Below are 26,288 nucleotides of genomic sequence, written 5' to 3'. Positions count from 1 at the left end.
CTGCTTTTCACATCTGCACTGGCCCAAAGCAGTTTCTGACACAATAGAGTAACGCAACATTTAAAACATAATGGATCCAACACAACCAGAATATTGCAGTACACAATGAGTCCTGTGATTCAGAGGAAGCTTAACTAAGTCCGCTATATACCGTATTTTTTGCACCATAACACTCACTTTTTTCCTCCTAAAAAGTAAGGAGAAATGTCTGTGCGTGTTATGGAGGGAATGCCTACGGGTGGCATGCCTACGGATTTTCCTCCTCTAAAAACTACGTGCGTGTTATGGTTGGGTGCGTGTTATAGAGCGAAAAATACGGTACCTGCATGACCTGCAGGTGAGAAACACTGATGCTCTCTTCTTGTTTCTTCTTGACATGCAAACTTTCCCTTTCTTGTAGTTAAGCTTAAGATATTTCCAGTCTAGCTACTTTTCTTTTATTGCTGCACCTAATCAGAGATGCTGTCATGACTAAATTCGAACCCGAAATTGTTTTTCTGTCATTTGCAAATGCTGTCCCCCCCCCTTTCTGCCCACTTGGCATTCCCTTAATGGTGCTTAGGCCAGCAGAAACTGTTTTGTGGCAAAAAGCAGTTGCAGATAATAATTCACGTGGGAATAGTGGGAATTAGCTTATCTACTTGATTCCTATTTTTTATATGTGTACACTTACAGATTCTGATTGCAAATGCTGAAATGTGTTTGTTTCAGCAAACAGGGAGCAATGCCTCAAGCCACACAGTGTTTCATAACCACCAGTCCCTTCTCTGTTTATCCAGATCTGCATTCCAGTCTCTAATTCAATAAAATGGGTCTTTGGAAAAGTTTGAAAATGGCTCTTTGGAGAAGTTTGTGTGGTGTCTGTATGTGTCGACTTTAGTAAAGGAAATGTAGAAAAGTGGTGGGACTGAGCTGTTAGAAGCTTCCCCAGGTGAGCCAGGAGCTCAGAGACAGAGCTGGGCAATTTTCCATATCATATTCCTGCATTGCAGGGGGTTGAGCTAGATGACCCTTGGGGTCCCTTCCAACCCTACAATTCTATGATCCTATGGCAAGGTTCATGATTTATTGTGAACATGCTAGACGGCTCCCACTTCGGGTCCCCTCTGCCACAAGTGACAAGTCCCCGGCTTAGTGTTATCTCTGAAAATGAGGTTGTGGTTTGTTTCTCTTCAAATGTAAACTAAGAACAAATCTTGGCTTCATACTGCATAATGATACAACACAGTACAAAGCAACAAACCAGGGTTCGTATCCTATGCTAGTTCTACTCAGAGTAGACCAGGTCTATTTAATATCAAGTCTGCTTCGAGTAGAACTCCATACAATCCATACAGTCCCACGAACTCTAATTCACTTGGAACACCGAGCGGAAGACCATGGTTTGTCGATCCTCCTTGCGCTAGGAGAGGAGTAAAGCATGATCCGACTGCACATTCATGATTAACTGTTCACCGTGGTTTACCATGCTGTGTGACTGTTGCCACAGAAACATGCCAGAGCTCAGGAAGACCTTGTTGCTGTGGTGCAGCTTAACTCTCAAGTGAAGCCCTGTCCAGGAGGATACAGAGGCTGGCTTGCGCAGGGGGTGCCAAGCTGGAGTCTGAATGTACTTCATTGCCTAGGCAAATGTTCCAACCTCCAGCTTTGTAGTTTGCTGTGGGCATCAGAGCAGGAGCACACATGGAGATGCCATGCAGAGAAGGGCCTTGGATGGTCTCATCTGGGTCCAGGCAGGTTTATATGGGGAAAGAAGGTCCTTTAGGTGTGGATATATTTTAGTGGACAAAGAGGAGTACAGCATGATGAACTTGCACAGTTTTACGCTGTTCACTTTTGCAACAAATTGTTCCTTAACCATTGACAGGTGTGTTTTTCCCTTGCAAATTAAAAGAGGCTGTATTCTACTGCCACGTAGATATTTTCCAGTGTTCTTTATTTCAAAAATTTCCATACTGCTTAATACTTACAACACTCTCTTAGTGTTTTATTATTAGTATAGTGAAATGTATTATTTTTCTCCCCACTTACGTTCAAATTTTCATTGATTAGGAAACTCTCCTCACCTCAAAATAAAAAGCAACAATGAGACAGTGTCAATATGTCAGAACCACATGGCAATACAGTGGTGCCTCAGTTTACATACTTAATTGGTTCCGGAAGTCCGTTCTTAAGCTGAAGCGGACTTTCCCATTGAAAGTAATGGAAAGTGGATTGATCCGTTCCAGACGATAAAAAACACCCCCTAAAACAGCAATGTAACACGAATTTTACTGTCTAACGAGACCATTGATCAATAAAATGGAGGTAATAATCAATGACAACACCTTGATGGCAGAAAGTGAGGAGGAATTAAATAACCTTTTATTGAGGGTTCTCAGAGGAGAAGAGGGTTCTCAGAGGAGAAGAGGGTTCTCAGAGGAGAAGATGGTGAAATGCAAACAGGGGACACAGAAAGGGCTGAACTCCTCAATGCCTTCTTTGCCTCAGTCTTCTCTGATAAAGAAAACAATGCCCGACCTGAAGAATTTGGAGCAAATGATTCAGCAGAGGAAACACAGCCCAGAATAACTAAGGAGATAGTACAAGAATACTTGGCTAGTTTAGATGTATTCAAGTCTCCAGGGCCAGATGAACTGCATCCAAGAGTATTAAAAGAACTGGCAGATGTGATCTCAGAACCACTGGCAGTCATCTTTGAGAATTCCTGGAGAACAGGCAAAGTCCCAGCAGACCGGAGGAGGGCAAATGTTGTCCCTATTTTCAAAAAGGGGAAAAGAGAGGACCCAAATAATTACCGCCCAGTCAGTCTGACATCAATACCAGGGAAGATTCTGGAGCAGATCATCAAGCAAACAGTCTGTGAGCACCTAGAAAGGAATGCTGTGATCACCAATAGTCAGCATGGATTTCTGAAAAATAAGTCATGTCAGACTAACCTGATCTCGTTTTTTGACAGAATTACAAGCCTGGTAGATGAAGGGAATGCAGTGGATGTAGCCTACCTTGATTTCAGCAAGGCATTTGACAAGGTGCCCCATGATATTCTTGTAAAGAAGCTGGTAAAATGCGGTCTTGACTATGCTACCACTCAGTGGATTTGTAACTGGCTGACTGACCGAACCCAAAGGGTGCTCATCAATGGTTCCTCTTCATCCTGGAGAAGAGTGACGAGTGGGGTGCCACAGGGTTCTGTCTTGGGCCCGGTCTTATTCAACATCTTTATCAACGACTTGGATGATGGACTCAAGGGCATCCTGATCGAATTTGCAGATGACCCCAAACTGGGAGGGGTGGCTAACACCCCAGAGGACAGGATCACACTTCAAAACGACCTTGACAGATTGGAGAACTGGGCCAAAACAAACAAGATGAATTTTAACAGGGAGAAATGTAAAGTATTGCACTTGGGCAAAAAAAATGAGAGGCACAAATACAAGATGGGTGACACCTGGCTTGAGAGCAGTACATGTGAAAAGGATCTAGGAGTCTTGGTTGACCACAAACTTGACATGAGCCAACAGTGTGACGCGGCAGCTAAAAAAGCCAATGCAATTCTGGGCTGCATCAATAGGAGTAAGAGCTGTTCGACAGTGGAATTTGCTGCCAACGAGTGTGGTGGAGTCTCCTTCTTTGGAGGTCTTTAAGCAAAGGCTTGACAACCATATGTCAGGAGTGCTCTGATGGTGTTTCCTGCCTGGCAGGGGGTTGGACTCGATGGCCCTTGTGGTCTCTTCCAACTCTATGATTCTATGATTCTATGAGTATAGCATCTAGATCAAGGGAAGTAATAGTGCCACTGTATTCTGCTCTGGTCAGACCTCACCTGGAGTACTGTGTCCAGTTCTGGGCACCACAGTTCAAGAAGGACACTGACAAACTGGAACGTGTCCAGAGGAGGGCAACCAAAATGGTCAAAGGCCTGGAAACGATGCCTTATGAGGAACGGCTAAGGGAGCTGGGCATGTTTAGCCTGGAGAAGAGGAGGTTAAGGGGTGATATGATAGCCATGTTCAAATATATTAAAGGATGTCACATAGAGGAGGGAGAAAGGTTGTTTTCTGCTGCTCCGGAGAAACGGACACGGAGCAATGGATCCAAACTACAAGAAAGAAGATTCCACTTAAACATTAGGAAGAACTTCCTGACAGTAAGAGCTGTTTGACAGTGGAATTTGCTGCCAAGGAGTGTGGTGCAGTCTCCTTCTTTGGAGGTATTTAAGCAGAGTCTTGACAACCATATGTCAGGAGTGCTCTGATGGTGTTTCCTGCTTGGCAGGGGGTTGGACTCGATGGCCCTTGTGGTCTCTTCCAACTCTATGATTCTATGATTCTATGATTCTTTGAGGGTGAAAGAGGACAGCGCAAAATATGGTCTGAAGCACAACATCAAAAAAACAAAGATCATGGCCACTGGGCCCATAACCTCCTGGCAAATAGAAGGGGAAGAAATGAAGGCAGTGAGAGATTTTACTTTCTTGAGCTCCATGATCACTGCAGATGGTGACAGCAGTCACGAAATTAAAAGACGCCTGCTCCTTGGGAGAAAGGCGATGGCAAACCTAGACAGCATCTTAAAAAGCAGAGACATCACCTTGCCAACAAAGGTCCGTATCGTTAAAGCCATGGTTTTCCCAGTAGTGATGTATGGAAGTGAGAGCTGGACCATAAAGAAGGCTGATTGCCGAAGAATTGATGCTTTTGAATTATGGTGCTGGAGGAGACTCTTGAGAGTCCCATGGACTGCAAGAAGATCAAACGCATCCATTCTTAAGGAAATTAGCCCTGAGTGCTCACTGGAAGGACAGATCATGAAGCTGAGGCTCCAATACTTGTTAGGAAAGATGGAGGGCACAAGGAGAAGGGGACGGCAGAGGATGAGATGGTTGGACAGTGTTCTCAAAGCTACAAACATGAGTCTGACCAAACTGCGGGAGACAGTGGAAGACAGAAGTGCCTGGCGTGCTCTGGTCCATGGGGTCACGAAGAGTCGGACACGATTAAACCACTAAACAACAACAACAATAATCAATGTACTGTACTATAAAATAAATAAGACAATATTTTAGATGAAAAAAATCAACATTTATTTCTTTTCTTACGTGCACTGATGATAGTCAGTTTGGATGGGGGGCTTTTATCCATTTCTGCAGCCACAGAATCAACCAGTAGCTGAACTGGGTTCCACATAGTCACAAAAACAAGTCACAAAAATGAAGTCACAAGCAACAGTCACAAAAGCGAAGTCACAAGTCAGTCCCATAAAATGAAGAACAAGTCACAGTCAAAAAACCGAAAAAGCTACACAAACCAAAACGCAAAAAGGAACCAGACGATGAAAAGTGATCCCTAGAACAGCAATTTGACATGAATTTTATTATCTAACTGTTATGTACTGAAGTTCTCACCCTGGGCCAGCAGGGGGATACTGTAGATAGTTTTCACTCAGGTCCACATATGCAAATAAGGGATTGAAAGTGACGTTCAGTGATTGGATAGTTACAGAAAGTGGTTACTGTTGCTTTGTAGTTGAGCTCTATATAAGCAGGCTGGCTGAACCCTTCAGTTCAGTTCTATTCTGGCCTGTGAATAAACAAGAGCTGTCTGAAGAATTGCTGTGTTGTCTGATATGTTCACCCACAACTTAACACTAATGATGCCATTGATCCATAAAATGAAATCAATAAAACAGTACAAAATGAAAATGTGATTTTTTCTTACCTGCGCTGATGATAGTCATTGGTTGGATGGGGGCTCAGGGTCCTCTTCCATCATCACAATCGGCTTGGCTCCCAGAGAGCTCCGTAGGCCCCACAGATGTCCGGGCTTGGCTCCAGGCAGCGGCGAGGCCTCCGAGAGCTCGGACAACTTACTTTCGGGTTACAATTGTTCGTAACCTGAAAAAAATGTAAGTTGAAGCGTTCGTAACCCAAGGTACCACTGTACTAAAGGCTTTACCTGAGCTTTAGGAGAAAAATAATTTTTAAAGAAAAAAGGAGGGAAAAGAAGTCCTGAAGCCTCTCGGGCCTGTTGTGGGTGGAAGGCAGGAGTTGGCTGCCTTGTGATTTCAAAAACACATCTGTGTTCCTTCATTGAGTATAAATACTTCAATACAAGATAAAGCACCTCTCTAAAATGCTGCATACAAACACACACCAATATTAAGAAGAGATAAAAAGGAGAAATGAAGAAGAGGAAGGAGTGAAATAAGGCAGTGGAAACTTAATGCACTATTTTACAAAAACGCCAAAGGGGTTGTCCTCTTTACCCATACTTCTGTTGACAGTTTCTTTGAACCTAAGCTGTTTTTTCTCTGATGGCTCCATTCATCGACTTCTGATATTGGCCTACCTTTCCAGTTTCATATAATAACAGTTTGTTCTATTTCTTCCCCTCCTTTCCACCTGAAGGAACCCAGGACAGTGTAGCATAAAATACAAATGCAAAGAAAATAATTCTTTTGTCTATTACATAAACTCTTATTTTCTGACATCTTTCTGCTGAAAGAACCCTTGGTAAAAAAGGGTGGACGTATGAGATGATAAAACTGAGTTGATATGATTGCATGTTTAATCACAAAAATGGACAGTTTTACTCCCTATAAAGGGGGAGGGGGGACGTTCTTACAGATTCTGCAGATATCATAAAGCAAGGGAAATGTGTAAAATACAAAGCATTATGCATAGTACTAATGCATTCCTTTAAAATAAATAAAAAGAAATTAAAAATATTGTCCTTCATGAGAGCTGGATAACTTTCTTTGTTTCTTTTCTGGCTTCAAGCATACATTGCAGGCGACAGCTTAGTCAGCTGCATAACTAACAAAAAATACACCGTATCTCACATTGTCCAACCACATTGTTGGTTTCTATACTAACCAACTCATATATGACTGATGCAAATAGTGTCCGGTACTCCCACTCCTCTCATTGAAACAATCAAGACTGATAAGATAAAAATAAAGCCGACAATGTCTATGATGGACGAGAACTGTAAGATGCTTCAACTAGAGGCAGATAAAGCCCCAAACCAGCTGGCTAAAAGACCAAAAACCCTATCCCCAAATCACGTACCAGACGAAAGCTCCAGCATAGAGAAGGAAAACCGCTTCATAGCAACTATTGAACAAATACATAAAGATCAGGACGCACTAATTGAAAGATTAGCATCCATAAGGAAATCTATTACACTCCGAGCCACACCCGTCACCAGGGAATTTAACTATGCAACTTATACCACAAAACCTTTATCCAACAGTGAGTGGATACTAAGGCTATTACTATCGCCAGAGGAACTGGGACCTACGGAACCAGCTATAACAAAGAAAACAATAACACATCAAGCTGAAATAGCGGTACCACCAGGCAAGAACGGTTCAATCTTTGTGGACAACCTAGGAGCCCTAGACACCATTCACACGGATGACTGAAATAAGGTCACGGGGAAAGAACGCCCCTCCGGGACACTAAAATATGTCCAAGTACACACTGTGCCAAAATGTCCCACTACACACCCCAAAAGGGACATAATGAATGATAAATCCCAAATTGGCCATAAACCTAAGTTTGATTGTCCCTTGAGATGTCTGACAATCAAAGATCACAAGCTGACCACCTGTACGTGGAACATCGCAGGGTGGGGAGCTAAAAGTAAAGATCCCAATCTAATGGACTTCCTCACTAAATTTGACATCCTGTTCATCCAGGAAACCTGGTCGATAGACGAGCTCTACCTGGATAATTACCACTCGTGTATAAAAAGAGCAACACCTAGTCAAAGAGGGGGCAGACCCAAAGGAGGCTTAGCCTTACTGTTCTCAACGCAGATACAAGCTAATATTACCCAATTACCTTCCAATGATGAATGGTCTGTAGCAGCAGTTTTAGATTTTGGACAAATCAAACTGCTATGCATAAACTTATACTTACCTACATGTCGACGGCAGGCACAAGTAGAACAACTATGGAAAGAAGTGGAAGCCCACGTGGTGCAATGGAGGAGACAACACCCGTCAGCCATGATATTACTAGCTGGTGACCTAAACGCAAGAGTGGGCCCCAACGACAACACCCTATATGCACATTTTCACCAATGGCATCCAGAAATGGAAATTATCCCACCCCTAATGACAAGATCATCCTACGATAAGACATGCAACATTGGAGGACTACATTTAGCACAGATGGCCTACAGACAGAATCTACACTTACTGAATGGGGCTATACAAGGAGATTATCCTGGTCAATATACATATTGGTCAGGACACAAACTGTCAATGATAGATTATTGCATTGTTTCCCAGGACCTGATCCCTAGGATATCAAAATTCACCATTACAGCAAGAGCTGAAAGTGATCACCTACCTTTATCCCTCGTGTGTGATTTACCCTTTGATCTGCCCAAACCACAACACAGATATCAACCAGATCTAACACCCGGAACAGGCCTCAAGAAAATCAGATGGAATGGACAAGTGAGCGAGCGGATATCTAACTGGTACAAATCTGAGGAGAGCTACCGTCTCTCAAAAGCAATTATGGAAGGGTGCTTAGAAAGAGGAGAGCGCCCCAAACATGATGACAACATATGAAATGCTTATACAAAAAATTCAAGAGTTTGTTGTAAAACCGAATTCCAAGTCTCCCCACCATAGGAAAACTTCCAGGGAGTGGTTCGATCATGAGTGTATAACCTCCAAGAAATCATTGATCCACTCCTTCATCTGCCATAAGGATAATCCAACAGAGGATAACAGACAAAAGATGCTTGAAGCCAAAATAAGTTACAAAAAACTCCTGACACAAAAGAAAAGATACGCAATGAAGTTATTATGGCAGCAACTGATAGAGGCCTCCAAATCAAGTAACCCATCATTATTCTGGAGAATCGTAGCTGTACAGCCGGATAGGGGCCTATCACAACTATCCTGCTGCATATCAATGAAAGCCTGGGAAACACACTTCCATAATCTTTACGAGGAATCTAGCGATGAGTCCTATGCATTAGACATACCGGAAGATCAGATACAGCCATGGCCAGCAGTCTCAATAACAGAGACTCATCTGCTGATTGACCAACTAAAGAACGGGAAAGCCCCCGGAATTGACTGTATACCAGCAGAACTTTTTAAAACCAATGCGAACTGGTGGGCCCCCTTGCTAGCCTCTCTGTTCACATATATAGATAGAACTGCACAGATTCCATACGACTGGAGGATTTCCATCATTATTCCCATTTACAAGAAAGGCTCGAGGGATGATCCCCCCAACTATAGACCTATAAGCCTCCTGAATATAATAAGTAAATTATACGCTAAACACCTCAGCGAGAAACTGTGTGAATGGATAGAAAGAGCGAAGATTCTTGATGATGCACAGGCAGGATTTAGACAGGGGAGATCCACAATGGATCACTGCCTGATCTTACAGCACCTAGCTGAGAAATACACGTCGCACCACAATCACCACCTATTCGCAGCATTTGTAGATTTTAAAGCAGCCTTTGACTCCATCCCAAGAACCCGACTCTGGGACAAACTTAACAAATCATCCATAGACCAACGTCTGCTGCTACTAATATACAAACTGTACAACAACACACGACTTCGTATAAGATGCAGCCAAGAAGGTCAACTCTCTAATTTCATTAGAACAACAAAGGGAGTTAAACAAGGATGCATCTTGGCCCCCTTTTTGTTCAACATCTATATAAACTCCCTAATAGACCACCTACAAGGAGCGGATACACACGCCCCAAAATTAGCAGACAAAAAACTGCCTATCCTACTCTATGCAGACGATGCGGTTATATTGTCCCAGACTCAGATGGGCCTCAAAAGAGCTCTTAACAGCTTATCCCAATATTGTAGAGAAGAGAAACTAGCAGTGAACTACCAAAAAACAAAAATCATGGTTTTCTCTAACAAAAGGAAAATATACAGATGGAATTTAGACAATCAGGAGATTGAACAAGTGACATGCTTTAAATACCTAGAAGTTATATTCCAAGCATCAAGGAAGAAGACGGCCCACATAAATTACAGCTCCTCTACAGCACAAAAAGTACAACAGCAATCCTAAGATTCCATCGCACAACGGGAGGAAATTTCATTCCTGCTACAATTAAACTATTCATTGCAAAACCAACAGCACAAATACTATACGGCGCACCACTCGTCTCCCTCTCTAATCTAGACCCATATGAAAAGATACAATCAGGTTTCCTTAGATCACTCCTGCAAACACCTAAATGCGTCCCAAACGCCGCCCTACGACTGGAAGCGGGCTTATACAGCATTAAAGCCAAAGTATGGATAAGAACCTTATGCACTTGGCTAAGACTTAACAACTCGCCGGTTGGACTACTTTCCCTGATGCTTCTTGACAAATTCCAATCTAGTTGGTTAAAGGGCACTCTCAGAAAACTGGCCACATATGGTCTCTCCCCAGAGTATTTATTAAGTTTAGAAAGGGGAAGGGCCAAGAACATAATCAAAGAAAGACTCAGGGACATTGAAGCCCAAAATGACTTTAATCAACTTCCGATAACTTATAAATTTCTATACAATCCCCAAAGGCCCCATCTAGCAAACTATCTCAAAGTTCTAGACAACGCTAAACACCGATGGGCATTTTCCAGGGCCCACTTTAACGCTCTCCCTTCAGCTCTCCTAGAGGGAAGATACAACAAAATACCGATCGAACAAAGATTATGTCCCTGTAACAGCAACGAAATCGAAACCATCGGGCATGTCATCTTATACTGCCCATTTTATCGAGACTCAAGAAAAGAGCTGATCGAACCGATTCTGAGGAAAATACCTCGTAGTACAGACGACACCTATATCAGACACCTTAACAGGTCCGTGGCAAAGTACTGTTACATTGCAACAAGAATAAGACGAGCAATGATGTCAACAACGGAGTTCAAATTGTAAATATCGAAGGAACGATAATAAACAGTAGCGACACCTGAATTGAATTTTTAAAACCTTAAAAGTCGAAACCTGGTCATAAATATAAGCACCAATTCTGTGAATTGGCCATATTTCTACTGTTATTTGTAGCACAATACTACTTTTAATGTCATATTTTTTATAAATTGCTTCCTGGTCACTCACCGTATTAAAGATATTTTTTGACTGATGCAAATCATTGGACAATTTATTCCTGTTCCACTTCAGTTTGTTTGCATTTGGCTTTCACTTGCCAGAAGCCTCTTTTCTTTATGTAGGAAAGTGAGTCTTCCTCCGGATTCCCAATAGTTTTGGTTAGTGCACATTAATAGGAATTAAGTGCGAGAGGCATGTAACTTTTTAGTGGATTGTAGCTGAACCAGTTAATCCCCCCCCCAAAGGGGATATTAGCAAAATCAGCTGGCAATTGAGATTGTTCCTCAAAATTCCCTAGTTCTTGTACCTTCCCTTCCTTTCCCTAAGAGATATGGTAAATAAACATTGCAGTCTAGTAGGTGAACTGTGGTTTGGCGACCGCTGAACTATGGTTTGATGCTGGCACTCCTCACCTCCCCCTTTGCTGGTTAGTGGCACCTGTGGTTTCTTGTAGCATCTGAATTGACACAAGCCTTATTATTGCCAACTATTGTTTTGCTCTCAAACCGGAGTGTCAAACCAGGATCTCTAACTTCGGGTGTTTATTTTACTTAAAAGTGGATCATTTGTCAGAATAAGCTATTTTTATGAGCTAATTAAGCTTAAGCTGAAAGTGAAACCATTCATTGGAGTCTAGATCTTGGTCCAAAGTAAACAAGCTATTTCCTGGAGAGTTCTGGATGGCTGCGCCTTAACTTATCTACTCCCCTGTATGTTTTAGATATCTCTTCTATATCTCTGGGGAAAGGGCTCATCAAAAGAGGCAGGTTCCATGCCTTCAACTTGGCTGGCCTGTTCCCAGTGCCTCCATTGGACTTCTCCTTCACTTTCTCTGAATCATAGAATCATAGAGTTGGAAGAGACCACAAGGGCCATCGAGTCGGCTCTTGTCTCCCCATCTGGGCTGCTTTCTTTCCATCAGGGAGATGAATTAAGAGTGGGTGCATGGCAGCTGCTTCTTCCACAAGCTAGAGCTTCCAGACTATGTCAGAACAGTCTTCTCAGCAGCCATTGTTTAGTTTGGTTTCCCTCTTTTTGAGAGATGGCTTTTAGTGGTTGTGTAGCATCAGGAAGAAATTGGGAGTGCAGAAGACAGAGGGAAGGCAGAGGGACAAGTTTGCAATCAATTTCATAAAGCTTTGCAAGAGTTTAGCTCCTAGGATTTTACATCGTCCAGAATTGTATGTTGAGTTCAGATTTCCAAACAGGTAGAACAATGCTGCTGTCCCCCTTCACCCCATTTTAATCTTTTTGCTGCCACAGCAGCAGAATTCATGAGTCTAAACATTTTAATAATGGAGATGTAGATTTAAGAGTCTTCAATATTATATTCTCTGTTGGTTTCTGCATGCAAACATTATGAAATATGTATTCATAGTGCGGGGATGATTACTCTACTTTTGATAGCATGTTTTCATCTTCCAACCCCTTTCCTTATTCCAAAGCACCTTGATATAATTTATTTATAAATCAGACATTCTCTTGATCTTTGAAACCTGGCCTCTGCAGACTTTCATGAGCTGTGTCTCCATCACTAGAGAATCTGCAATCCTGGTAAGTCCTCCCCCTTGAAGAAATTCCCTGTGGGTTTTTAATTGCCTGAAAACTCTTTCTAAACTATCTTGTATGTTCAAAAGATATTTTCGGATGATCTCAATGCATTTTTAGCTCACCATCTTATTTTATTTAATTTTGTAGTGTAATATTAATAATAAAAATGAAGAAAGATTCCCAGGGATGTCATGGCAGAAACTGCTACTGGAACAGTTTGTCCTTATATTCCCTGTGAATATAGTGTGTGCTTGTGTTTGCAGAGTAAAACAATCTCTGCTACACTGTCATTTGCTGTGGTAAGCTTAACCACTTGACAGAATTTTCATGCGCATCCACAACACCCAATAACTATGGCATAGAGGTCCATCCATTGGAAATTAAATGATTGTCTAGTCTTGCATAATCTTTTTACCTAGCAGACATGTTTGAGCAGTCTCTAAGATCAAGGTTAGCTACTCTCTTGGCATCCATCTGTCTTGAGACACAATGGGGTGCGCCTTCGGGGGTGAAGTCAAACTGCTGCATTAGCAGCACCAAAGTGAGCTCTTTGGGGTGCAAGCTTGGGCTGTGTGTCTGGGGGTCCTGGGCTGCCCAGACGACAAACCCCCCCCTCAGCCTCACTGATGTGGTCCAAAGGGAATCAGAGCAAGACGTTGGGCACCAGCTTGGCTGCAGGAGTTGCCAGAAGGAGGTGTACAAGGCGCCTTCCAACCCTCTTAGGGACTTCACTCTGGATTTGTGTAGGGTTTACTCCTTAGCCTTTTCTTCTCCCAAATATGTCCCACAAGGCAATGGAGGTTTAGGGTAAGAGTTTTCCTTCTCCTAGATGGGCTACTTCCCAGGTGGATGAGCCCCACCTGCCCCTCACTCCCCCCTACAGCATGTGCAGAAACTGCCATCTTCACTGTTGGACCCACTCAAGGTCTTGTCCACTCCAACTGCTGAAGCCTGTTTTTGCATGCATGCAGGGAGTGTGTGTGTGTGTGTGTGTGTAATAATATATATTCAACAAAATATTATAAAGAGGTGTCTTTATAATATTATAACAAAAGAATGACAAAAGAATAACAACAATGTCCCTTGGGGGTTCTTCTGCTTTAGGTTTCGGCCACGCTATAGATTCTTTCAATTGATTCAAACTCCAGAGCGATATCACGAAGCATTTCATTAATGCTGTAAAAGCTTCCCATAAATTTGATTCTTGAGAAGTGCTCCAGTGCTCCACAGATACAGACGTTAAATCAGCGGTCTCTATCCTGTGCATTCCTCAACAGTAATTTGATGTCTGCCTGCATTATTTTGATTAATTTGATTGCAGACCAGTTTTTCAGGCTGAGCTCCATAGCTTTGTTCACTGCTATCATGACATCTGCAACTGTTTGGATACATTCGGATGTGAGCTTTTTGCACAATCTTGGGGCAACTCCTTCCAGAGTGGCTAACACTGTTGTATCAAGTGACTTTTCTTCTCATTCTGAATTATTTTTGCCAATCCTTTGAGGCTGTGCTGCCATAGTGGGACTGCCATATTCCTGTTCCAGCGGTTCTCCGCTGGTCTGAGAAAGAGTAAAAAACCAATCGTCCAGTGTGTTGTTATTTTGCAGTTTTCAGCTTCTACAGTGCATAGCCTGGGGGGCGTGGCACTAACACAGTTTGAAGCAAATGATTTAATTTAAGCAGACTGTGCTTCTAATTGCCTTCAGGGTGAAGGGGAGTCATGGTTTAAGATGCCCTTTTCACTCCGTGATGTCACCACTCCCCTTTAATGGTTTCCAGTTTTGACTTCTTTTTCTCCTTGTGTGGTTCTGCAGATGCGCCTTCAGAAGGCCTTGGAGATGTATCTATACATTGCCTGAAACTGGTTTAAAGTTAAAGTTGCAAGAGCGATTTTAGAATTTCCAATTAGGCAATGTATTCCTGCAAATTCCTGCCCCGTTCGCCACCAGCATTACACATGTCAATCAAGCCACCTAATGGATGCCTGGTGCTGCCTTGCCTTGCAGCGCAGCCACCAGCCTTGGGGGTGGGGTTTGCTTGTTAGTTTTGCCCAGTTCTCCAAATCGATTCTGTCTTCTGTGGCTTCAGCTATCCCCCTCAGTTTGGTGTCACCTACAGATTTGGTGAGCGTGTATTCAAGTCATGTTTAAAGATGTTGGACAACAACAGGTCCAGGACAGAACCCTGCGGCACCCCATTTGCCATTTCCCTTGAGGACGACAAATAACCACTCTTTGGGTTTTGGTCAGTCAACCAGCTACAAATCCACCTAACTGTGGCATTTCCTAGCCTCTCTGCAAGAGTATCATGGGGAACTTTGCCAAAAGTATTAAAGCAAGAAACTCTTGTTTTTTAGCCTGTAATTTATAGGCAGTTATTCCTTTCAGCTTCCTAAGTTACTTAATGCAAGGCTCTGGCTGCTGTTGCAAGCTCTGCCGCAAAGGCTCCCGTAACTCGCACTCTCTTCAGCCATAATTTGAGCAAGGGGCCATGGGCAGTAGAGGGAGGAGACATAAAACCTTATGCTTTTGAAACTTTAATAGATATATAGATATATGTATTTAATATTTCATGTGAATCATTTTCATGCCTGCTGCATCCATTTCCCCCTCCCCCTCATTCCCAGGGTGGCAGAATAGAAAGCTGTTACTCCAAACATGGTTAGTGACCTGTGAACCGCAAGGGCTGTTTGTGACTTTGCCATCACTTTATTAAGGGTGCCCTCGAGAGCTGAGGAGCCCTGGAGCAGTGCGGCTATTTAGCACTAGAAAGAATATAAGCCTCCCCTCTTTCAACGTGTTCCTTTTATGTCCTGGTGGGTAGAAAGAGCTTGTCATTTTGTGTATTCTGAGCAGGGAAGTTCTGCATGAATCTGGGTGCAGAATTATACAACTGGGCCAAAATCTATGAGAAATGTGCATGTGCTTTTTCCATCCAGAGGTTTGTGGGGGGTTCCATAGGGAGGATGCAGAAGGCTTCACTTGCTTCAGTTTGACTCAATTTAATGTGCTTACTTCCTGCTGAATGTCACAAAGGACCTCAAAGCAGTTTACATATAAAAATAGAATAAATCATAAAATTACAAATCACAGAATGCAGTTAAGGTATAAAAAAAACTTCCAGCAACATCAATATCAACAGGTACAAAAACTGTTCTATAAAAGCAAATGGGCTCAAGGCTGGAAAACAGTCTTAACGATGGACACCATAAGCTGGAAAGAAGCAAGGAAATTTCCATAGAGGAATGAACTCCCAATAAGCATCCAGAAGGACGGTGTTCTAGAATTGGGGGCTACTGCCATGCCAGAGCCACTGGGTTCTTCTTCTCCTTCATCTCTGTACATAGGCTGCCTGAATTAATAGACCCTTATGAGCCAACTGTTCATCCTCAAGTGAGAGCCCCAGGGTGAGACCCTTTGGGCTAGGCACCAGCTTTACACGGGAACTGGGAAGGTGGGAGAAGGAGAAGAAACAGTTCTTCTGAATCAACCCACTTGGCACACACGTGACCCTTGCTTGGCAGGAGCTGCTGGTCCAATATGGCTCAACAGAAAGGGAAGAGGTCATGGAAGCAGTTGGATGTTGTGATCTGGCTCCATTAATGTAAGTAGGGCAGCATTCATGTGACTCTTTCTCCAATCTGTGTGAAGATGCCAGGTAGACCCCAAAGGCGATATTACCTAATATTGATCTGCTAAAATGATGTTAAATGCTCTTTTTTAAAATGCAAAATGCTAAATTTCCATAAAGGGACAGCTTTCTAAAAAATTACTCTTTCATTAAATGTGTAATAAATGCATAAGCATATGTCTGTGGTTCCATGTTGAAAATTAAAATGATGCTTTAACCTAGGATAGAGTATAGCATTTCAATTTAGTAAAAAAAATGCAGAATTTAAAAACTCTATGTTAACTAGAGAGGATTCAGCATATTTAACAGCAACATTATTAAAATGGCTCCAAGTTACAAGAAAGGAGATTTTGACTAAACATTTGGAAAAACTTTCTGACAGTAAGAGCTGTTCAGCAGTGGAACGGTCTCCCTCCGAAGGTGATGGACTCTTCTATCTTGGAGGTTTTTAAGCAGAGGTCATGGATGCATTAGCTGAGTTTCCTGCATTGCAGGGGGTGCACTAGATGACCCCTGGGATCCCTTCCAACTCTACACTTCTATGATTCTATTATTCTAAAAATGACCACAATACCCTATTGGTCAGCAAAAAAAGAAAGGAAAAAGCAAAGCCACATAGCTGTTAAACCATCTGTGTTGGAGCACATTGGCATATATTAAATGTAAACTGGAAAGGAAAGGTCTCCTGTCCTCCAAACATGCTTCAGTAATGCTCTGATTTATCTTCTGTCTAGGGAGAGTTGCTAGTTGGTTGGGTAGGCAGGGGGTGTGAAATTATTTCCAGTTGGGGAGAGTTTCTTCAAGGTTGCTTTTGATTTGCTGTCAACATGGATTCTATAGTTGAAGACCCTCCTCTTAGAAGAAGACCCACCTCTCACTCTCCTGTTTCTGCTTTCTGGAAAAGGGTTCACTGACCCCTCCTCCTTTCTTTCTTTTTTTCCAGAAGCCTTTGAAATTGTAGTGCGGCATGCGAGAAACTACACCAACTCCATGTTCAGAAACCATTATCGCAATATAGCTGCCAGAGCTTTTAAATTTGTGGGGGAGTTTTTTACGGACATATCCTTGTACATCCTGGGCTCAGACATCAACATCAATGACATGATAAATGAATTCTTTGACAGCTTGTTCCCATTGGTCTACCTGCGCCTGGTGAACCCGGGCTCACCGGATCCTTCACTGGAAATGACCGAGTGCCTCCGACTTGCCCGGCGAGACCTGAAGGTGTTTGGGAACTTTCCCAAAATCATGATGACGCAGGTGTCCAAGTCTCTCCAGGTGACGCGAGTCTTCCTCCAGGCACTCAACCTTGGCATTGAGGTGGTGAACACCACCGACCACTTGAAGTTCAGCAAGGACTGTGGGAGGGCCCTGCTGAAGATGTGGTACTGTGCCCATTGCCAAGACCTTATGATGGTGAAGCCATGTGCTGGGCTCTGTGGCTCTGTGCTGCAGGGGTGCCTGGCCAGCCTGGTGGAGATAGACAGCTATTGGCAGGAGTACCTCCGTTCTCTGGAAGGGCTGACGAGAGGCATGAGGGGCATCTACAACATGGAGCATGTGCTTCTCAGTCTCTTCTCCTTGATACAAGATGCCATCACATACATGCAGAAGAATGCTGGGAAGCTGTCAGTGACGGTGAGTTCTCCTTCCAGTTTTTACAGACCATTTGCTCTGCAGTCGGAAGCAGGATGCTGGGCCAGGTATTCCACTGGCCTGATCCAGCGGGCTCTTCTTTTGTTTCTATTGTTTATTTCTTTGAGAGAGGAGTGGAAGAGGGGTGAGGGGAAAGAAAGATATCATACAGAAGCAACTACATGTGAACATGTGCAATAGAGCTCAGCAACAGCTTAGGAAAATCCTAGATCCCAAATCAGGCTGATCCAGGGTTTGCTTGGAATGGGTTGAGGCATTCCTGGGTTGGATGCACCTGGAAAGATCTGGCACTGTCAAAGTGGGTGGCTGTTTCAAACCCTAATTAAACATGCAGTTGTGGGAGGGGGGATAAGGAGATGCAGGCAGATACTCTTGCCTGTCCTTTCCCCCCTTCCTCGTTGCCGCCTGCATAGTACCCCCAAAGTCGTGGAACTTCCTCCCTGCAGAGGTGTGTCTGGCACCATGAATGCTGAAGATGCGCCTCTTTACCCTATTTTCAGGGCCCACCTTGTTTCAAGTTGCTTTGGACTGTTTCTGATACTGTGTTTTAATTATTATAACCTGCCCTAGTACCTTGGGGCGAAGGAAGGGGAAATGATAAACAAACAAACAAAAATATTAAATTAGGATTTAAAACATGAAGTACTTTGGTGTATTATAGAACTGTTATGATGTCCATAAAAACCAACTGCCTTCTGGGTAGTTTTTGTTATTACTATTATGTATTAAATAGTGAGGAGCAAAGGGTGGTTAACAGTATAAAAACACAAAATGCATAATATAGTAAACACAACAATACAACCCTCCCACAGTTTATAAGGCCTGGGGGAAGAGGAATGCTTTTGCCTGACAACTAAAGATATGTAATGAAGGCACCAGGTGAGCCTCCCTGGGGAGAGCATTGCACAAACAAGGAGCCACTGCAGAAAAGGCCCTTTCTCATGTTGCCACTCTCCGGACCTCTCATGGAGAGGGCACATGAAGAAGGGCCTCAGAAGATGATCTCAGGGTCCAGGAAGGTCAATATGGGGAGAGGCAGTCCTTGAGGAATTGTAGTCCTGAGCTGTTTAAGGCTCAGCACTTTGAACTGGGTCCAGAAACTATTTGGCAGTCAGTGCAGATGGGCCAGGATTCGCATTATATGCTCAGACTATCTTGCCCCAGGGAGCAACCTCAATGCTAAATTTTGCAGCATCTGAAGTTTCCAAACCATCTTCAGAGGCAGTCTCTTGTTGCAGTAATCTAATCTAGAGGTTACCAGAGCATAGACAATTGTAGCTCTGCTACAGAGGGCCTCAGTCTTACCTGAATTGAGCTTGTTGGTTCTCATCCAGTCCATTACCAAGGCAAGGCAACAGTCCAACTCATTGAGTGCCACACCTGAAGAAAAGCAGAGCTGTGTGTCAACAGCATATTGCTGACAACGTACTCCAAAATTCCAGATGATCCCACTCAGCAGTTTCATTTGGAAGTTGAACAGCTTGGGGGATAAACTGAACCCTGAGGAACCCTGAAAGCACTTTCCAAGCGACTCCCTCTGCAGTGTCCATCCAAGTAGGACTGGAACCAGTGCAAAGCAGTGCCACCCACCCGCAACTCAGACAGATGTTCCAGAAGGATACTGTGGTTTATGGTATTGAAAGCCTCTGAGAGGTCAAGGAGAATTAACAAGGACACATTTCCCCTGTCTCTCTCTCAACAGAGGTCATCATACAAGTTGACCAAAGCAGTTTCTATGCAAAAACCAGGCCTAAACCCCAACTGAAATGGATCTAGAAAATCACTTTCCTGCAAGAGTGCCTGGATTCTTGTGAGAATTTCACAAAAAAAGATTTCTGGATAAGACTGCAGCATATGTGCAAAGAAGCAAAGTGCTACATCTAGATATATTTGTCCATAATTCCATATTTCTAAACCAACTGATTGTGGGGGATATTCCCTAACAGAACTAATTGTAAATGAAGTTAACATCAGATTGCAAAAAAGGTATTGCAAAAATACCTGCATTCTGATTCCTCCCCAGTATATCTTCAGAAAATGCCCCCCCCCCCGAACCTCATGCTCTGCAGGAAGGAACAGACACAAGTGTACATGAGAAGAATGGGAGGGTCCCTCCTCACTCCTTCACTCAAGTTTTTTCAGGTGAACAGATGTCAGATTTGCTTGCAGACCAGCCTTGCCAGTGATGTTTAAGGTGCACCTCTGGCAAATGCTGCTGATGACCAGTGTAAAATGAGAGAGGCTTCCTTTTCCTCTCCTTGAAATTCACTTTGCATTGACCACCCTGGGGATATGGGGTCTTGATGATGGCTAACTCTCATACAACAACATGGGGCTGGATCCAGTGTTCTCTGTTCATTGGCACAAGGACTTTTGCACTAGAGATTGGGTGAGTTTGAAGGTTGCACAACAGAGGAATCCAGTGCAACAGTTGTACTAGTGGACACTCGTTGCCCAGGCAATTGAGGTGCAGTCTGTTATGCAACAGTGTTATGAGCGATCTGCTTGTTCATTCGTTTGTGCAGCAATTTTCTGCTGGCACAAAACATTTCACCGTTGGAATGAATGTGCAGTTGATTTGCAACTTGTGTGATTGCAGCTTTACGCAGCTTTTTGGTGGCCAGTCAGCTGAAATCACACAAATTAAATGCACACAAGGTGTGTTAAATGCACATAAGCTCTCAGGCTTGCTTACTGGGGTCTGAGAGGTTCACAGAGCCTGGCAAACAAGGCACAGAACAAAGCTCACTTGGCATGTCAGCTTCAGAAAAGGTGGAGATGGTTATGTGAGGTTGTTCTGGCTATATCCACAACTTTGTGTGCAATCCCTGGAATGTAACCCTGTGCATGATGCATGTCAACTGTCCCACTAAATGACTTTAACTTACTGCTCCATTGGCTACAATCTATAGATTTCTTTTCTTTTTAAAAAATTCCATCAATATAATAACAAGAAAATGGAAAGAAACATTGGCAGCTCATGTCAACAATTAAAATAATACATCCAATCCTGAATTATATATCTTAATGCAGTTCATCCATATGTACAAATAGGCATCTAAATGAGATTGATGGTCGTCAGATCCATATTTAAAAATTTGTGCATCCCTACAACAATATTTGACTTAGCCTGAGTGCTTTAGAATGACCTCCCTTCCAGTTGAGCAATGTGTTGTCAGAATTAATTATCTGTGCTGATTGTTCTTCTTCCCCATTGCATTTCCAGGAAGTCCCATGAGTATTTGCAAGCAAGAAATACTCAGTTTGCAGTCTGGAACTGATGGATTTAGGAGGAAGGGTCAATTCTGACCACTAGACATGCTGGCTGGCAGGAACTGTCTAGAATCCAGATGCTGCTATAAGCTGCTCTGAGTCAAGCATAGAGTATTGTGGGATTGGCAGAGAAATAGCTTTGGGTTGGTAAGAATGCTGCTGTAGATGCAAGATGCAAAAAAGGCCTGGAGAGCTTTATTTGGGGCTGGGAGAAAGAGGAACAGCACTCGCAGTTTGAAAGGAATGAAGTCATAAAGTGTGATGAAGGATTTCTGCCTTACAGAAGCTCTCTAATTGCAGGGAACTAGCTGACAAGGTGAGGGGAGGGGTGCTGGGAGGAGGAAGGGCAGGTGATTTTAAACAAATGGCTTTTTCTGTTCTGGGGTTAATAACTCGTGAACAATTTACTGGTACATTAAAGGTAAACAAAGATTCAAATGGATAACTGGAGGAGAACCTTGATTAAAGCACTTGCGAATAAAGCTGTTCAGCATTTCATTTGCTACTCACAGCACCAATTTCACTGAAGTATCTGGGAGAGAAAAGGCTGCAGGTGACTTCAACATCCATGCTGAGGGTGCCTCAGTTCTCTCGCTCAGGAGTTCATGGCCTCCGTGGCAATAATGGGCCTGTCTCAGGTGGTCATTGGTCCAACATTGGTCTGGAAATAGAGGGTGACCATCACCTCATTATCATGGTCAGAACACTTCATGGTGAGGTTTGGAATTGCAGCGATGATTCTCCCCTGCAAAGGCATTTATGATGGTCCACTCCCAGAGACTGATGGAAACTGATGGATTCCTGACCTGTGGGATTTTCCAGATGATAGAGCAGGTGATCCTGTTGAGCAGTAGCATAGCTAAGGGGCGGGCGGGGAGGGCGCTTACCTTGGGGACGGGTTTACTGCCCAAGAGCCTGGTGGACTGCTCCCACAATCAGCATGGCCCGGGGCTTGGCTCCCAGGGCGCTGGGCTGCTGTGTCCGCCCCCAGCCACCAGAGGGCAGCTAGGAAAGATGCAAGTACCCTGTGCTGGTCCCATGGGGCCTGCAGTGTGCCTGAGCCACACATCTCTCCTGGGAGTTACGCAGTGGCTCGGGCACTCTGCCTGAGAAGGCAGCATGGGACTGGCCTCCGCCCACAGCCTTCCCCTCAGGAGAGTGCCTGTGAGTGACTGGAGGGTGCCAGAGCCGCTGTGCTGCATCACTCGCAGGGGCCCTTCAGCTGTAGGGTGACCCACAGGAACACAGGGGCTTGGGCCCCAGCCCTGTGCTGCTTTTGCGGGCAGCGCTGGGCCAGCCAAGCACACTGCATCTCATTCAGTGTCCCTATGGGAGGGACACAGTTCTGGCAGCATGCCCTGACCTGGCTCACCCTGCCCTGTGGGTGGCTCCCCCCCCCACATGGGTGGCACACATGCCCCGGGCAAGCACCTTCCCTAGGTGCCTGAGCGGTTTGCCATGCTGCTGCTGCGGAGGCCCTAGTTTCCCCATGGAATGGTGAGTCTCATGGGGCCATTGACATGATTGCTTCTGAGTGCCCCCTCCAGTGCTGTGGGTCTGCTTTGTTCCTCCATGTGCTGAGGAGCTGTGGTTCTCAGACCACAGACCGGTTGGAGCGTAAGTGAGGAAATGAGATTCAGGCTCATAATCAGGTCTATCATGGTAGTGAGGGCAGCAAAGAGATTCCATGTTTCTGCCTCCATTGCATCTTTGAGGACCCGTCCAGCGGAGTTCTGTGTAGTCCAGAGGTTGGTTACTCTTGTAAGAACTCTGCTTAAGGGTCATTTCCCTGCCATTGTCATTCTTGCATCATTTCTTACCCCTCCTAGTGCAAGAGCACTATGGGATGCGGAGGAGAGGCCCCCTGCTGTGCCTTTGTTCAGGAGCTGCTCTGTGGGTGTAATGGGATGCTAAATGGTTTCTGCAGCTTCCGCTGCTGATCTATCCATGATTAGGCTTGCAAGCCAACAGCTGACATTCAAGGTTACAAATGCAGGCTTTTAAAGTAATTTACATTTTCCACCATTTTTACCCTCTCTTATGAGTCTTCTCCATCACACACACACACACACACACACACACACACACACCCTGCCCACCCTCAAGTTCCTCCCTGGTAGTTGTTTTTTATCCTTTAAAGACAATTTCACTTGGCAGAGCTGGTTGAGGAAAGCAGCCTCTATAGTAGGAAAAGAGCAGAGATTTTAAAAATGCCTTCAGCATCAACAATGGCTTGAGAACTTGACAGGATTTGGTTTGCTGGCAGATGTTTTGGACTGCAGTTCCCATCAGCAGCCTGTCATGCTGCTTACAGATGATGAGAGTTGTAGTCCAAAACACCTGGACTTAGGAAAAGCTGGTTTCCTGTCTAACCAGATTCCCTCTGAAGTTGGTAGCATCTTGTAGCTGCCCATCCATTCCATTTTTTGTGCCCCCCCTGCACCTGTCATTCCTCCATTGACTTAGATTGTAACCTCCCCAGAGCAGGAGCCTGTCTACTTGCTCATTTGAATGGTTATGATTTCCATCATACACATTCAAGGTGTTGAATAAAGCACAGGTTGTCAGGTGTAGGGCAGGTAAATGTGGCAAAATGGTGTGGTGGGTCAAATTAGGCACTCTTGTGGGCCTGCGTTCACCCAGAGGGTCAGAGGTTCCCCATGGCTGCCTTAGAGCAATGTGGTTGACTGAGGTTTTCAACCTGAGACCTTCAATCTAGCAGTACAGATTTATATTACAATGAAAGGATACTAAATAGGTTCAAGGTGTTGTTGATGGTGCATGAAGCCTATGTAGCTTGTACCAGGCTACTCAAATCAACCCCTGTACTCTGCAGGTGAGGGCTTCCTGCAGATACTATATTATCAGGAGGTTCATACTGTAGAATATTGGTAGGAATCGGGCCTCTGATGCTGTAGTTCCTGCCCCTTTGGAGTTCCCTCCCCCTGAGTATTAGACAGGTCCTGTCTCCATTCTGTTTTCAGGGTCTGCTGAAGACCTTCCTCCTTCAACAAGTCTTTTAAGCTGAGATCTTCCCTGGGCTGCATCTGCACTGGAATTGCTCTTAAGATATCTTCATCACTTACTGTTTGCTGCCCTGGGAGGAAGAGCTTGACATAAATAAATTGGATGTGTAGATCTGCTCTTCACTAGTGGTCCCAGGGCAGGTTATGGCAATTGCAGAAGAAAGAGAATGCCAGCATCTACAGCATAGAATGGTCTTCAGCAGACAAACCAGCAAATTACTGCTGAGACTGTCTCACCGCCACTGTAACAGATGGGGCTATATTGAAGATATGAGGGGTGAGCCAGAGGCTGGCGTGTGGCTGCCTCATTACAGAGTTCCCTCCAAGTGGCCAAAGCGAGTGAAAGGAAATTCTCTCACACCCTCTTACTGTGCCTTCCATCCTGTTTTATCCCTAATGATTTCAATCAATTTTTAAATTGACATTCATGGAGGCAAGGAGGATAACTAACTTTTTACGCCTGGTTATGTTTCTGTTAGAGCTATTTCACACTCCGATGTCGAAAAGGAGAAGAGAAAACATCAGGCTGTGGCAGAGGGAGAGAAGGGAAGCAGGGCCGTTCCATTGGCTCTGTTGAGACAGCAGTAGCACCTTTCAACTCCCCCCGTGGTGGATATCACCAATTGAGGTGCTGACAACGAAAAAAGTAAACATGGAAGGGGAAAGAGTAACATATGAGGATATTACCAGGAAAACAGATCAGGGGATAAAGCTCAAACCATATGAACAAATTGGAAAGATGCTAACAGGGTGGCTACAATATCACCAGATTAGTGACTTATTAAATGAAGACAAAAAGAGAAATGGGTTTAAAGACAAAAAATCAAAATTCCAAATCAAGTTAATAGAGTGTAAAGGTAAAACCTTATCTAGAATATATAGTCTGTTGCTTGAATGGTATACAAAAGACGAAGAAGTAAAGGAATCAATGATAAAATGGGTGATTGATATTGGGCATAACATCGAATTGGAAGCGTGGAAAAGACTATGGAAGGAGGGTTTGTGATTTACAGGATGTATGGCTTTAAAGGAAAACATTTTAAAAATGATGTATAGATGGCACTTGACCCCAGTAAAGTTAGCTAAAATGTATAGAAAAAGAGAAAGAAAATGTTGGAAATGCAAAAAGGTAGATGGGGATTATTTTCATATGTGGTGGACCTGTGATAAGGTTAAAAAAATTGGGAATCAATTTATAATGAACTCAAAAAAATATTTAGGTATACTTTCTCCAAAAGACCGGAAGCGTGTCTGTTAGATTTAATAGGAACGGAAATCAAAATGGGAGACCAAAATCTGTTCATGTATGCTATGGCCGCCGTAAGAACCCTCCTGACCCAAAGATGGAAATCACAAGACATACCAACCATCCAGGAGTGGCAGGTGAAGTTGACAGAAGACGCAGAACTTGCCAAATTGTCAGGGAGGATCCGGGACCAGGAAGATCAAAGATACCAAAATAATAGGAGTAAATTTATTGAATATTTAAAGGAGAATTGTAAAGAGGTCAAGACACTAGCAGGATTGACATAATACCTTCAGTGTATAACAGTATTATTGTGAGAATTATGTGTGCGATAGAAAGGGGTTAAATATACCAATTGTAGGGAGGGAGGGGAGTCGCGACTCGGCAAAGTCAAAGGGAATGTATGGTATTAATATGGTTTGTTGGAAAAGAATATGTAAGGAATACAATAAAAATTTACTTGGGAAAAAGAAAGAAAGAAAAATGTTGCCAGTCCTTTGCAAACTCTAGATCTGCCTGCCAATTGCGTAAAAATCTCCTTCTTCAGGCTGCAACTTGTGCATTGTTTAGTAGGTCATTCCTAGGGCATCCTTGATGTGAGCTGCACTGACTCTGCTCCCAAGGGAACTACTAGGTTAAAACCTGGCTAATTACTTTGTTAGCAGGTCTGCAGAGAATGAAGCCAAAAGTAACCTTCCTTAGCACAATGAAGCTCTCTTGTCTCTCTTTGCAGTGTGTGTGTGTGTTTCTCTCTCTGTGTGTAGTCAAGACATAGCATTACATACTTTCTGGTCAAA

General features: G+C 43.7%; 1 protein-coding gene across 4 annotated transcripts in view; it reads left to right on the top strand.

The window, feature by feature from the left end:
- GPC3 (glypican 3) overlaps window positions 1–26,288 on the top strand; it is a 270,058-nt gene that overhangs the window by 118,989 nt on the left and 124,781 nt on the right. For all 4 annotated transcript variants that reach the window (XM_053374199.1, XM_053374198.1, XM_053374196.1 and 1 more), the window contains one exon: window positions 17,234–17,928. In XM_053374199.1, the coding sequence (XP_053230174.1) occupies window positions 17,234–17,928 (695 nt within the window). The remainder of the gene's footprint in view (window positions 1–17,233; window positions 17,929–26,288) is intronic.

Source organism: Podarcis raffonei, chromosome Z (genome assembly GCF_027172205.1).
Source record: "Podarcis raffonei isolate rPodRaf1 chromosome Z, rPodRaf1.pri, whole genome shotgun sequence".
NCBI classification, from domain to species: Eukaryota; Metazoa; Chordata; class Lepidosauria; order Squamata; family Lacertidae; genus Podarcis; species Podarcis raffonei.
The sequence above is the reverse complement of the archived record's forward strand: the minus strand, read 5'-3'. Positions and strand labels throughout refer to the sequence as shown.